This window comes from Eutrema salsugineum, unplaced genomic scaffold (genome assembly GCF_000478725.1).
Source record: "Eutrema salsugineum unplaced genomic scaffold, Eutsalg1_0 scaffold_15, whole genome shotgun sequence".
Classification (NCBI taxonomy): domain Eukaryota; kingdom Viridiplantae; phylum Streptophyta; class Magnoliopsida; order Brassicales; family Brassicaceae; genus Eutrema; species Eutrema salsugineum.
Window position 1 is genome coordinate 2,186,129 of NW_006256867.1, and position 14,816 is coordinate 2,200,944.

The 14,816-nt window shown below is 35.0% G+C and overlaps 2 protein-coding genes across 7 annotated transcripts; one reads left to right on the forward strand and one right to left on the reverse strand.

Moving 5' to 3' along the window:
- Positions 1-5,669: 5,669 nt before the first annotated feature.
- Positions 5,670-12,110, forward strand: LOC18021902 (histone-lysine N-methyltransferase SUVR5). 5 transcript variants are annotated; one of them, XM_024158102.1, is made up of 12 exons: positions 5,670-5,882; positions 6,843-7,185; positions 7,253-7,555; positions 7,636-7,746; positions 7,840-7,950; positions 8,037-10,679; positions 10,768-10,929; positions 11,014-11,130; positions 11,212-11,315; positions 11,409-11,546; positions 11,626-11,713; positions 11,801-12,110. In XM_024158102.1, the coding sequence occupies exons 2-12, from the start codon at positions 6,901-6,903 to the stop codon at positions 11,915-11,917; spliced, it is 4,179 nt and encodes a 1,392-aa protein (XP_024013870.1). In that variant the 5' UTR covers positions 5,670-5,882; positions 6,843-6,900; the 3' UTR covers positions 11,918-12,110. The 5 variants fall into 5 exon arrangements, with proteins under 5 accessions (XP_024013870.1, XP_024013873.1, XP_024013872.1 ...); XM_024158105.1 differs by lacking the exon at positions 5,670-5,882 and adding an exon at positions 5,989-6,080; XM_024158104.1 differs by lacking the exon at positions 5,670-5,882 and adding an exon at positions 5,995-6,181 and having other exon boundaries at positions 6,608-7,185.
- On the reverse strand, positions 11,947-12,961 carry LOC18021903. 2 transcript variants are annotated; one of them, XM_024158106.1, is made up of 3 exons: positions 12,660-12,961; positions 12,282-12,584; positions 11,947-12,179 (listed from the first exon to the last, which is right to left on the reverse strand). In XM_024158106.1, exons 1-3 carry the CDS (start codon positions 12,748-12,750, stop codon positions 12,100-12,102), a joined length of 474 nt encoding a protein of 157 aa, XP_024013874.1. In that variant the 5' UTR covers positions 12,751-12,961; the 3' UTR covers positions 11,947-12,099. The 2 variants fall into 2 exon arrangements, with proteins under 2 accessions (XP_024013874.1, XP_024013875.1); XM_024158107.1 differs by having other exon boundaries at positions 12,082-12,179; positions 12,296-12,584.
- Positions 12,962-14,816: the final 1,855 nt, after the last annotated feature.

The following is a 14,816-nucleotide window of genomic DNA, read 5'->3' on the forward strand; positions in this document are numbered from 1 at the left end:
ACAAAATACGTTTCAGACACAAAGTCTGACGATGTCCTGTTTCACCGCAATTAAAGCATTTAAAGGTAAGTGGACGATTCATCCTAGGTGCTGCAGGAACATTGTTGTGTACGGCTTGTACCGGTCGACTGGTGGAATCTGGAGCAGTTGGGCCAGTCAAATCATGTGGGACTCTACCTAAACATGCCCGAGAACCCATTGAAGACCAGGTCGAGGCTCCGCGTTAACTCTGCTCGATGAGAACAGCTCGTTGATGAGCTTCTGAGACATAATTAGGGTCAAACTGTAAAATCTGATTCTGCAGTTGTAGTCGCCGCCCTCCGATAAAACGAGAGACCAGCTGATCTTGAGTCTTGTTAAGGCTATTGCGAGAGAGAAGAGAAAACAAATCTGCTGCATACTCGTCAACAGTCGTGCTTCCTTGCTTCAAGTTTTGCAAACGTGTATACATCGTTCCCGAGTAGTTGTAAGGTAAGAACGACTTGCGTAAACGTTGCTTGAGTGTTTCCCAAGAAGCAATTCGCTCAATGCCTGCTCGTTTGCGCTGTTCTTTTACCTGTTGCCACCACGTAGAAGCTTGTCCTTTGAAGCGTGTTGCAACTAATGGAACGCCCATCTCCTCAGGAACTTGCTTGAAGATTAGAAGTTCCTCCACCGTGCTGATACAATCCAGTAATTCTTCTGGCTTTAGGCTACCATGAAAATCGGGGAGGTCCAACTTAAAACCAGATTCCCATGATCGATTTTCATAACGGAGAGCCGCTATCACCGCCTGTTGGGTCTGTCGGCGATGTTGCTGAGGAAGTCCGGCAAACGGGTTATCATCAGCAACAACGTCGTCCTCTGCATCAAACTCTTCGAAGAACGGTTCGACACGGCGAGGTATTCTTGGAGGTGCATTGTTCTGCGCTTGAAGAGCTGTACAGATAGCTGTTTCCATGACTACTTGCAACGAGTTGCGCAAATCAGTCTGAAACTCCGCGAGGGCTCCTCGTAACAAGTCGTTATGTTCCTCATCACCTGCTGTAAACTCTTCTTCGGAGGCATGATTCGGACCGCTTTGTCTCTGATACAAACTAATGCAGCGAATAGTAAGTGAAATCCAAGGGGTCGACTCTTGAAGTCGAAGAACTTAGAACGAGATTAGAGACTTAAGAGACAGAGGTAATTGTCGATTATGAAAAGAGAGAACGCTCTTTAATTCTTACTAATAAAAGTACCAAGTAACAAAGAATGCTAAAGTTGCATATTTATATTTAGGATGAAAGCTTAAATAATCTAAAATCCCAAATAGATAGTTGGCACGATCTGTCATTAAGTTAATTAAGGAAAAATAGAAGAAAACCAATGATTTGCAACACAAGGAAAGTGAGATCGAAGCTTTGCTACATTATAGTGTATGTTGTTGAAAAATAAAATTATAAAAAATAAAAAATGATAAAAGTATATATGTAAAAGTAAAAAAAGATATTTAAAGTATTGCAATAAAAGAAAGATGAAAATTTAATGAGCAATTTTTTTCACTAAAATTTATAGAGCATTTATTTATATGTATATATCTTGATATAGATCATGTATTGTTTTTTTTTTTGCACACTAGAAAGTTATGGGGAAACAAATTTTCTAAGAAAATAAAACAACATAATGACATAAATTTTGTATTTATGAAGTTCCAACTATTTACTTTTACAAAAGTTTCTAATAAAAACTAAAATATTGAAAAATAGTTGAATTTCACAAATTCAGACTAAATTGTGCGCCAACAATTGTTAGTTCTGACAAATTTTCCATTTGAGAATAGTTCATGAAAAAGTAATACGTTACATGATGATTATGCAGTTAGCTACCAAATTTTTTTTTTAGGTTAATACATGGTTACCAAATATTAAAAACACTGTTTTAGTTTTAGATTAGAAATGATGATTTACGTTTTGGATATATGCCGCATATGGCATATACAATATAATTAAGTGAAATTCAAATTTCATGTGGACATTATGTACCACATATAAAATATTTTCCTAATATGAAAAATAGAAGTGTATATTCATGAAAATTACATAACTTTCTCTAATATATGTATAAAAAAAAGTATGGAACTATATGAAATTACGACTGACTAAAGCACATTTATGTTTGGTGGATAATATTAATAAACCATATATGGGATTCGATAATTTCTTTATGGTATAGTAAGAGCATCATTATCGGGGTATCTTCATTAGATTTTTTAAACCTTTTTGATTTTAAAAAAATGATTTATAGCCCAAAATTAGAAAAATCATTTCTTATTTGGGGCCTGAAGAATCGGTTCTTCCTAGACAGCTATCACAAGCTGATTAGTCTAAAAACATCAGCGATTTCTTTCTTCCTGGGTCGACTTTTCATCGACCATGTTGTGTTCTGCAATTTTTTTTGCCCGAAGAAATTTTCTCTCGTCAAAAAGAATCTTTGATATCTCCGACCAGAAATCAGTCGCCATGGTCTTCACCTCCGGTCCGATATGGCGAAGCATCGTTAGTTCTTTCTTGGTGAAATCGACGCGTGGTCCATCGATTTCACCGATAAGATAAGTCTCTGTTATTTCTTTTTTTTTTTGGAGTTTGGTTCGATTTCTTCCTTTGATTTGCTTAATCGGAGCATCTGAATTAGTTTAGGTATGGAGGATTTAGGTTCTCATCGTTTTCAATTTGGATTTATGTTCTATATCTATCTTGAACTTGTTTATGGATGGAGGATTTGTTGATGTTTTCTGAATGATTTAGTGGTTGATAATATGAATTGATCTTCGTAATAGACAATTGTAAAAAGTTTGATATATGGTTTCATACTTGAAATTGATCTTCGTAGAAGTGATCTTAATGTTTCTAATTCCACTCTCGTGGTTCTATTCCACTCACTTGGTTTTATTCCACATACAAATTATTGACTGAGAGCTTTGTTTTGCAGAGGGGGGTTTGTAATTTAATTCCTGCAACTTTCAATGATCGTAAAGGGGTATGTGATCAACTTCTCAAACCCTGAATCATTGAAATCTGCATAGCACCATTGTGTCCTCCTGTGTAGTGTATATATCAAACTCACTTTCTTCTTCTTTTTTTTTGTGAGGCAGCTCCAAGATTTCATATCATACTTGAAGCAGAGAGATAGCAGTTTTAAACCACTTTGTATATTAACTCACTTAGTGTAGTCTCACACTCTTTTCTTTCTCCCTTTTGAAGGATAGCCAATTGTATATTTGTGTGAACTATATAGCTGTTGCAGTTTTGTTCTCTCTTCGTGTCTTCCTTGGCTAAAATGAATAGTTTGCCCTTGTTGTATAGACAAAATATCTTTATTTAGAAAAGAAATGCTAAGAAACCTCTATAGAAGTTTTACCAATGCACTATTAAAAACAATGAGGTTTTTAAGATAGATTCTTAATCCATAATTAATAATAAAAAAATATTAAGAAACTCATTTGGGATTTTAGGGATAGTGATGGTCTAAGTGAGCTTTCTACAAAGAGCAAACCAAAAGCCTCTTGGTGCATTTGACCAAGTGCTGAAGACGCTTGTACATATTGTAGGGAGTCTATTTGTGGAGAATTATTTACTCAATCGCATAATAGTTACAAATTCAAAAATGTATCTGGTGTGGAAAACAAGAGACAACCACTCACTTTTTATTTCACTGCCAATTTGCAAGACAATTTTGGCACGTAGTGTTCCGCTCAAACAAGAGAGAATTTCATCATTGATTCCCAAATCAGAACAGGTTTATGCAACGCAAGAACACTGCTCTGTCTCCCATTAGGAGGAGTGGAAACATTATATTACCCTTCGTTGCATAAAATTACTTACTTAAACGTTGAAACTCTGAAAGATACGAAACCAGTTAATATTCTTACAAATTTTTTTTTTTTTTACCAAACTCCAAAGTACAATTATTTTTTAGAGGGTAATTATATAAAAATTCGATATGAAAAAAAAAACTATAAAAGACCATATATTACCAGTAATAAATATCACAGAAATGACATATTGTCACTTTGTCAGTCTATAAGAGATACATATTTATAGCTAACACAACCGTAACAAAACCACTCCCATTCAACTCGGTCTTATTAGTATTTTAATATAAGCTGATATATGCATACATATATAGATATACATATTATTTTGGGAGATTTAGTTTAATATTCTGAAATTTTTTTATATTTTGGAAACTAACCTCTGTTTTAAAAAATTTGAAAACTAACCTTTTGAATTTAAAATTACCAAAAATATCCCTAATATATTAAACACATAAAATCTATTATTTCAATTTAATCATTTGAACTTCCTCATATCAACGTAATCGATGTTACTTTGTATTTATACTTTGGCTGCGTTCTAAAAATGCATGGATTAGAACTTAGAAATAACATATCTAGCGTATCTTTAATGTATCTTCATGTATACGATTATATTAATTTTTTTGTTAGTCGAATAATACATAGTGTAAATTCTTCTATAGATTATATTAAAAGGAAATGAGCAGTTGTATTTTACCACCACTTTCCTCTAATATAATCGATGTTATTGTTCTGGTAAGTTTACTAATATGATTTTGGAACAAGCATGTTTTATCTATAATAGAGATATACACTAACATCAATATAAAAGATCCTCATTTGAAGCTGGGGGAGTTTAAGCTCAACAAGTTCATGAAATCAACTGAACATGCTTGTACCTAAAATCATGTTAGTGAATTTAATCAGTCAAAAATCTAACTGTTTGGTCTATTAAATCCGAAAAAATCTTGTGGATTGATTTCTTATTATTTTGCTTAGTTCAATGATAGAAATACGAAATGAAACTCTTTTGATGAGTTTATTTAATAAGGTTATGGACTTCTAATTTCTACCATATTGGAACTTTTTTTTAAATAGACCAAATGATAGAATAATTTTACAGAATTTGAATAGGTATTTTTGTTTCTATGTAAACTGATTTTGGGATGAGAAAATTGTTTGGTGCAATGTTGATTGAAAAATCATTGAGGCAAAGTTAAATTATTACATAGATTATAAGAAGTTGATGTTGATCTCATATATTTTATTAAAAAATTAAGAATCCAAATATTTTGTCATCTTGTAAATTCTAAAATTGATATTGGTATTATTGTCTTTTTACTTAATGTAACTCTTTTGATGAGTTTATCCTATAAGATTATAGACTTCTAATTTCTACCATATTAGAATTTTTTTTTTAAGTAGATCAAATGATAGAATAATTTTACAGAATTTGAATAGGCATTTTTTTTAAGTAAACTGATTTTGGGATCAGAAAATTGTTTGGTGCAATGTTGATTAAATAATCATTGAGGCAAAGTTAAATTATTACATAGATTATAAGAAGTTGATGTTGATCTCATATATTTTATTAAAAAAATTAAGAATTCAAATATTTTGTCATCTTGTAAATGCGAAAAATTGATATTGGTATTATTGTCTTCTTACTTAATAAAGGTTATATTTTAAAAAAATTAAAACAAAGGTTAGTTTTCAAATTATATAACAATTTCAGAATATTAAATCAAATTTCCTCTATTTGTTTTCCTTTCCAATAAGATTATTTCTATTTTGTAATTCAATTTATAAACCACACAATAACAAAAAAGTTATCGCTACCTAGCATAGAAAATTATCTTTCCCTTTTTCGACATTCTGGCCATGGTACATGCCCAAAAACCAATGCCCTCGACCTAAAAACTCTTCATAATCCAGAAGAGAAGAATTATATATATAAAAAAAAGTTTATAAATCTCAAAATCCTTAGATTCAACCTTCTCTATTCTCTAATTTGCATCTACAGATCAGAAAGGTGTGACCTTCCATGCCCAAAAATCCAATCTTTAGGGTAAAAAAAAAACATTTGCTTTTGCTTCGATACTTATGTCACATACATGATGTGTTTACCACTTTATAATTCTTATATTCTTTTTTTTTTTTTTTTTTGCATTATCGTTTGGTTCCTCTTCCGTGACCTAGCCTTTGATTCCGCCATGCCTGTTTCCATGTGTCTCCTAACAAGTTTATTGTGTTACTTGACCTTAGAGTAAATATTAGATCTTTATGCGAAAGATTGGTTCTTTTGTGCATTTTAACATTTTTTGGGCACCTGGGTTTGATTGGTCATGTTATTGAATCTTCAAATTGGTATAATTTCTCTTCTGTTTCTTTGATCTATGGACCCACCTTTATATCTAACTCTATAAATCCAATATTGGGTTTTATCAATTACTTCCTCGTAATGCAGGGTTTAGATCAATTTTTGATTTTTTTCTTGTAAGAATTTTGTGGGTATTAGACAATTGTCCATCCCCAATCAGGAGTTACTTCCTAAGATCTTATCTTCTAGCTGAATAGTAGATTAACCATTTTTCCATTCGGAAGAATCAATGTTTATGTAATAATTGCTTTCGTAGGTCTGAAAACAAAAATATTACCTTCTAAGAAATATCTAATGGTTAATGTCGATATTTTGATTCATATTTGTTTAGGAACAACAATTTTTGATATGGGTTCTTTGTTGTTTACATTGATTTGATTCATATTACATTGATTTTTGCGTTTTTCCCTCAGAATGTGTGATTTTTTCCAAATCTTAGATATATTTGTATTCACTTCCATTCTGAAGAATCAATGTTTATGTAAGAATTGCTTTTGTAGGTTTGAAATTTTTTTACCTTGTACGAAATTTCTAATGGTTAATGTTGAATTTTCGATTCATATCGATTAGAAAAGCAATTGATATGTGTTCTTGTTGGTTATTTTCTTACATTGATTTTTGTTTTTTTTTATTCCTCTTCTTATGCAGAATGTGTGATTTTATCAAATCCTGGGTTAAAAGAAGTGAATCATCTTAAGTGTTAGTTATGGAAGTTATATCTTGTTCAAGTTCACAACGCGTTGAACAAGTCGAAACTCCTGGTGGTATTGCAATGGATGAGTTGCTACTCGACGTGGACGTTGAGGAATCAACAGGTAGTGAGCTGTTGTTGAAGCCTGAGCCAGATGATTCAAACGCAGAGAAGCATCGTACCGATTTAGTTATGGATATGGAAGAAACAGAACCTCTTGGTAACAATGGTGAAGGAGAGTCATCTCCTTCTGAGCCTAAATGGCTGCAACAAGATGAACCTATAGCCTTGTGGGTGAAGGTAATATAACTCTACTCTCTCTCAGAGTTTGGAATGTGAGATTAATGTTTTGCGTCCTGTGTTGTAGTGGAGAGGGAAATGGCAGGCTGGAATCAGATGCGCAAGAGCGGACTGGCCATTAACAACTTTGAGAGGGAAACCAACTCATGATAGGAAAAAGTATTTTGTGATATTTTTTCCGCATACAAAGAACTACTCGTGGGCGGATATGCAGCTCGTTAGATCCATCAATGAGTTCCCTGATCCTATTGCATATAAGTCACACAAGATTGGACTCAAAATGGTTAAAGATTTAACCGTTGCTCGACGCAACATTATGCGGAAGCTTACAGTTAAGATGTTCAATATAATTGACCAGTTTCACTCTGAGGTATAAGCTTGGAACTAAGTGTTTATTGGACATCGAAAGCGTTGGATTGCATTTTAGTTTCATCTCTTTCGATGTTGCAGGTTGTAGTTGAAACAGCTAAGGATATAATAATGTGGAAAGAGTTTGCAATGGAGGCTTCTCGAAGCACAAGTTATCAAGATCTTGGAAGAATGCTTGTGAAGCTTCAGAGTGTAAGCTCTCTCGTTGCTGTTAAGTTTAGAGGAATTTTTTTTTTTTTTGACTCTCCTGTAATCATGTCTCGGCTTTGTGTCATGTTGTTTCAGATGATTTTGCAACGATACATGGATCCAAACTGGCTCGAAAACTCATTTCCTTCATGGGTACAGAAGTGTAATGATGCAGTGAATGCTGAGAGTATTGAAACGCTGAATGAGGTAATGACTTCACCTGAGGCCGATTATGTAAATTGTTCGGACATTTTTTGTTCTTAACGAAGTCCACTTTATCTGGTTGTGTATAGGAGTTTGATAATTGCATCCAATGGAACGAAGTGAAATCAGTTTCTGATCCTCAGATGCAACTAATGGTGTTGTCAGAATGGAAAACGTGGAAGCATGACATCACAAAATGGTTCTCGATATCTCGGCGTAGTGTCGGAGAAGTAGCACAGGAGAGTAGTAAAAGCGTCTTTAACTCAGATGTGCAGACGAGCCGTAAAAGACCAAAGCTTGAGATTCGACGTGCAGAGACAACAAATGCATCGCAGATGGAAACTGATGTTTCGCCACACGGATTGACTGCTATTGACTCGGAGTTTTTTAGTAGCCGAGACAACACAAATACTCCTGTGGTGATGAAAAACGAGAATGCGATGATGAATACACCAGAGAATGGTTTGGACCTATGGGACGGCATTGTTGTTGAAGCGGGCGGTTCACAGCTCGTGAAAACAAAAGAGGCGAGTGAACTGTCTCACCCACAAGTTCCAAACATAAACGAATCAGCTGTGAAGAAACCGTTTGGTTTGGGAAATAAGAGTCAGCAATGCATAGCTTTCATCGAATCGAAAGGAAGACAATGTGTGAGGTGGGCAAATGAAGGTGATATCTATTGTTGTGTGCATTTAGCTTCTCGTTTCACCACCAAATCTGCAAAGAAGGAGGCATCTCCCGCTGCTGAAACACCAATGTGCGGAGGAGTTACTGTTCTTGGTACCAAATGCAAGCATAGATCTCTACCTGGATTGTTGTATTGCAAGAAACACCGTCCTCACACTGGGATGGAGAAAGCTGTTGATTCCTCATCTCATCTGGTTAAAAGAAAGGTAGCAGAAATTATGTCAACCTTAGAAACAACTCAATGTCAAGATTTAGTTCCTCTTGGAGAAACAGAGGGAAGTGTGCCCAATGGAACCACGAGCTTCACTGAGATGCTTGAACATTGTAGCAATGAGGATAACTTGTGTGTTGGTTCTTGCTCAGAAAACATCTATGTTCCTTGCAATGAGTTCTCGACAAAGCACACGTTATACTGCGAACAGCACCTTCCTAACTGGCTCAAGCGTGCGAGGAACGGAAAGAGTCGGATAATATCCAAAGAAGTGTTTGTAGATCTTCTGAGGGGTTGTTCATCGCGTGAGGAAAAATTGGCTCTGCATCAAGCCTGTGATATTTTCTACAAGCTTTTCAAAAGTCTCTTATCTTTAAGAAACTCGGTCCCAATGGACCAACAGCTTGAGTGGGCGATATCAGAAGCTTCAAGAGAAGCTGACGCTGGAGTTGGGGGTTTCTTGATGAAGTTAGTTTCCCATGAAAAGGAGAGATTAGCTAGGATATGGGGTTTCAGTGCTGGTGCTTATGAAGAAGATGCATCAATGTCAGAATCTCCTAATCGACTGCTTGCCTTCACCAATGCTTGTGATGATAAAGGAGAAGACGAAGAGAAATGGTCGTTTGGTGGATTTGCTTGTGCTATTTGTTTAGATTCTTTTGTGAAGAGAAAGCTTTTGGAAACTCATGTGGAGGAGAGACACCATGTGCAGTTTGCGGAAAAGTGCATGCTTCTTCAGTGTATTCCTTGTGGCAGCCATTTTGGAGATAAAGAACAGTTGCTGGTACATGTTCAAGCTGTGCATCCTTTGGAGTGCAAGACGTTAACAGTTGCTCCTGAGTGCAAATTGACTAATAATGAGTCTTCTCAAAATCCTGAAGCAGGCAATTCACAAATTGTTGTGAGCCAAAACAAAGAGAGTATAAGCGGCGTACATAAATATGTTTGCAAGTTCTGTGGGCTGAAATTCAATCTATTACCTGACCTTGGCCGTCACCATCAGGCAGAACACATGGGACCGAATCTTGTTGGCTCTCGAGGTCCTAAAAAAGGGTTAAGGTTTAATACCTACAGGATGAAGTCTGGTAGGCTAAGCCGTCCAAATAAGTTCAAGAAAACTCTTGGAGCAGTCTCGTATAGGATTAGAAACAGGGCTAGTGTAAATATGAAGAGAAGGATGCAAGGTTCCAAATCACTCGGCACGGAAGAAAAAACTGGATTATCGCCGCCTCCGAGTGATAGCTTTGATAGATCAGCAGATGCTCATTGCTCTGTAGTTTCGAAAATATTGTTCTCGAAGATTCAGAAAGTGAAACATCGTCCTAACAACCAAGATATCCTGTCTGCTGCTCGTTTAGCTTGCTGTAGGCTGAGCCTTGAGACCTCGTTGGAGGCTAAATTCGGGGTTTTGCCTGAGAGGATATATCTCAAGGCAGCAAAACTCTGTGGTGAGCAGGGTGTGCAAGTGCTATGGCATCAGGAAGGATACATATGCTCTAACGGATGTAAGCCTTTTAAAGACCCAAATCTTCTAAGTCCCTTGATCCCTCGACAAGAAAATGATCGATTTCGGATATCTATGGACGTCGGAGAACCTTCTAATGCCGCTCTGGAAGTGGATGAGTGTCATTGTATCATGGAGGCTCATCATTTCAGTAAGAGACCGTTTGGAAAGACCGCTGTTTTGTGCAAAGACATAAGCTTTGGTAAGGAACCAGTTCCAATATGTTGTGTCGTGGATGGTGATCATTTGGATTCCGCTGAGAGGCCATGGGAAAGTTTTACTTATGTTACAAAATCAATTCATAACCCGTCAATGGATCTTGCAAAGGAGGTATCTTACTTATTCGAGCTCCTCGTATCCTTGAAACAGTATTGTGACTTCGTGTTGTAACCTTGTTTGTCCCCTGTTTATGATGCAGGACCTGCAACTCAGGTGTGGCTGTCGTGGCTCAGTATGCTCGCCTGTAGCTTGTGATCACGTGTACCTTTTCAGTAACGATTTTGAGGAAGCTAGAGACATATACGGGAAATCCATGAGGTGTAGATTCCCATATGATGACAAAGAACGGATCATCTTGGAGGTAAATTTGGTTGCTTCTCTATTGAAAGTGATGATTTTTGTGGTAATTTAGATATTTTCTGGTTAAAATACGAAAATGTTGCAGGAGGGTTATCCTGTTTATGAATGCAATGGACTCTGCGGATGCTCTAGAACATGTCAGAATCGGGTTTTGCAGAATGGAATTCGCACGAAACTTGAAGTGTTTAGAACAGAGAGCAAGGTGTGATTCTTTTTGAGCCATCATTATTTTTATCTATCTATCCTGCTTCAATTCATATATACATTGCTGATTGATCGGCAGGGATGGGGATTACGAGCTTGTGAGCATATACTACGCGGCACATTTGTCTGTGAATACATTGGAGAGGTTCTTGATCAGCAAGAAGCAAACAAGAGACGAAACCAGTACATAAGCTTTCGTCTTTTCACCTTTTTTTTGGTCTTCTAGCGTTGAAAGATTTGGTGCAGAATTTGAAATCTTGCTATTGATTTTCATAGGTATGGAAAAGAAGGGTGCAGCTACATACATGACATTGATGCTAATATCAATGACATTGGTAGATTAATCGAAGAAGAGCCCGATTATGTTATTGATGCTACTAATCATGGGAATGTCTCTCGGTTCATCAATCACAGGTGAGTTCAAAAAACATAACTCGGTCTTATATCTTCCAAAACATTAGACTGATGATTTCAAAATTTTTCTTATCTCTAGCTGCTCGGCGAATCTTGTTACTCACCAAGTTATTGTGGAAAGCATGGAGTCTCCTCTTGCTCATATCGGTTTTTACGCTAGTAAAGATGTAAGGCTCTTCTTCTCTCTTTGCTTGAAAGAGTTTTCTAAGTGTTGGATTGAATTGATCTTTTTTTTGTTTGTGTGTGTAAAACAGATAGCTGCAGGAGAGGAGATCACGAGAGACTATGGACGCAGACAGGTAACATCTGGACAAGAAAATGAGCATCCATGCCATTGTGGAGCTACAAATTGCAGAGGTAGCTTGTGTTAGAATTTGGTTCTAGGTACATTCTTTGCACATTTGTTTCAATAATTTGCTTCAAGCTTTTTCACTTTCTTGTTTTCCATTGAATCTTAGACAGCTTTGAACAATTTGGTTCTGCAGTTTTTTTTTTAGCAGTATTCATAATCATTGATTGTATTATAATGTAACAAGAGCGCATAAAAAAGATATCAAATCTTTATTTCTCCTTTCTTAATTGTGAAGAACCAAAAGGGAAGTCCATAGCCAAAGATCACAATTGCAACCATCCCTGAAATCAGTACGCGCCAAATCAAGTTTTGAAATTTGAAAACAGTTTTGGTAAAAGAGCTGATTTTGGAGAAACTCAGAATTGAATGGTTCTTCGTCTTACCAAAGTCAACGTACTTTTCTTTTGGTTTGGAAGAAGTAGCTCGTAGTTGCAGAACCATGGAAGCTATGACCAAAGCACTTCCGATCTTTTCTCTAACTACTCTTTGACTGAGATCCAAAGACAAGACTCCGACTTTCTCTGTTATGACATCCTCTGCAACAACTTTAGCCAACAAAAACAGACCCAAGCTAAGAGCTGTTCCAATCATCTGTCTGATTCTTCTCGATTTAGATGATATTCTTTTGCAGTTGATCAGATTCACTACGCAAGCGAGTGTGTACAGAGGAAACCAAAAGTACCAATCTGCAGAAGCACACAAACTGTGAAATTTACATCATCTGTAGTAGAGAAAAAGAACCAATTTTTTCTTTTGAATACCAGGATCATTAAGCTGGACAGATGCAGAATAAGCAAACAAAAACGCCATTAAAAGAGAGCAAACCCTAAAAAGATTTATGGGTTTTTCCATATCTTCTTTTCCTTCAAATTTGGGATCTTCAAACTCTACTGTACTAGTTACGGAGAACAAAACCAGATCGCTTGTGGAAATCGATCGGCAGATGAATGGTCTGCTAAACCGTATCAATAACCGACCATATTCAAAACCAAACCCGGTTATTTGGTATTTCCGGCTCTCTTTGATAACCGCCGGTAAAGCTCTAAGGCTTTAATGTTTAAACTTCCAAATGCCCGATTAGTTTATTTTTTTGTTCATTTTCAGTAAGGTTTTGTTATTGCAATTTGTTTTTGTAAAGTACTTAATATGGTTAAGTTGATGTGTTTTTATTATTATGTTTTTTTTTTTAAAAATTGATGTATACATTGAATCATGAATACGATTTTAAATCAAGAAATAAAGGTCCACACACTTTATAATGGTTCATTTTCAACGTGAGAATTATTATAAGGCATAGAGTCACAACTCTATTTAATATAGCAACGATTTTTATCAATTTGACCAATTTACTTATGTGAATTTATGTAGATGCGTATATGATTTATGAGGCCACACTTCACATCACATGGAGATAAGACAGCAAAAAGATACGGTCTATCCTCTAAAATTAATTATTCCAACGATTGTATATATAGCTTCACTGTTCTCCAATCATTCTATTCTGTAACCCCAATACATTTATTGTATAGTTATTACTTTTATTGATGCACACATATAGCGTATTTATTTTGTAACGTATTTATGTCGACCAGCACGTTTCATAATATTTGTATTAACAACTCTACAGCATCGTCAAACTATATACTCCCTCTGTTCAGAATTATTTTATATTTTAGAAGGTTTTTTTATTCAGAATTATTTGATGTTCTCATTTTTCAATGCAAAATTTAATGAATTTTTATAGTTTTTGACATTTTATATTCTGCAGATTGTCTTCTTATTGGTTGAATGATATTTAAATGAATTATAAATAATATTTTTAGTATAGGAAAAATAAAAATTAAATGAATCCTTAAACTGTATGCAAAAACCTTAAACATCAAATAATTCTGAACAGAGGGATCGGAGTATTTAATCCGGATACAACGTAATTATGGTTTTAAACTTTTTAATAGTTCATGACCAAAAAAAATCTTTTAATGGTTCATTACCAAACAAACAATATGAACAGAATCGATTAATGCAAAATATATAGCTGTTTATGAAATGAACATTATTTAGTAAGATTAGCTAAATTTTCAATGATTTAACATTTTCAAAATAATGATGTAACAATTTAAATAATTGACTGGAATAAACTCTACTAATTCGATCCATTTCTTGGAAATAAAAAGACACCCTAATGTATTTGCTAAAAATCTCTGATCATAGCAGCCCTTCCTCATTAACAATAAAATTACCAAAATAGACTAAATTCACGACCTAGCCATTTGTTCATATGTAATTATGTGTATCAGTGTATGTGGTGGAATATTTAAACAGATTTTAGGTATTGGTTTGAGTGAGGGGACCTATTTGGTTATAAAAGCATGATTGTGTGACGGATAGTCATCGGATTCGGCCGGCGATCGCTAAATTCCACGATGCCATGGCCCAAGTCCAATAAAATTTTCAAATAGGCCCTATCTGAAAAAATCATAGGGCCCACGCAAGTTGGTATCTTCTTCTTCTACTCGATTCATTCAGTTCAAGCATATTACAATTCTAGCACACCATAAAAAAGTTTTTTAAACCCACAAAATATCTTTATATACATACATATTTCCATATATGAATTGTCAATGGTAGATAAAGAAAACATAAGTACGTACGTAGTTGAATTATTAGTTATAAGAACACTATAGAAATGTGTTTCATCATAACTAGGGTTGATGAAATATAATACGCAATAAATTTCTTCAATAATTGTTTCTTAAATAGAATAATTTTTTGTTAATAAGTTCACTTTAGAAATCAAACAGTCTTTTCACTTCATATATCATTTAAAATTTTGAAATTTTAAAATATTATTTCATTTTCATAACTAGAATTGATAAAATTGGATACAAAATAAATTTCTTCAATAATTGTATTTTAAA

Bases quoted from the DNA above. Each gene is read 5' to 3' on its own strand.
- LOC18021902 (XM_024158102.1), top strand. From the start codon at position 6,901: ATGGAAGTTATATCTTGTTCAAGTTCACAACGCGTTGAACAAGTCGAA. The intron at 7,556-7,635 runs GTATAAGCTTGG...TCGATGTTGCAG, and splicing joins TTGACCAGTTTCACTCTGAG to GTTGTAGTTGAAACAGCTAA. The intron at 10,680-10,767 runs GTATCTTACTTA...TTTATGATGCAG, and splicing joins CAATGGATCTTGCAAAGGAG to GACCTGCAACTCAGGTGTGG.
- LOC18021903 (XM_024158106.1), bottom strand. From the start codon at position 12,750: ATGGAAAAACCCATAAATCTTTTTAGGGTTTGCTCTCTTTTAATGGCG. The intron at 12,585-12,659 runs GTATTCAAAAGA...GTGCTTCTGCAG, and splicing joins TGTCCAGCTTAATGATCCTG to ATTGGTACTTTTGGTTTCCT. The intron at 12,180-12,281 runs GTAAGACGAAGA...TACTGATTTCAG, and splicing joins AGAAAAGTACGTTGACTTTG to GGATGGTTGCAATTGTGATC.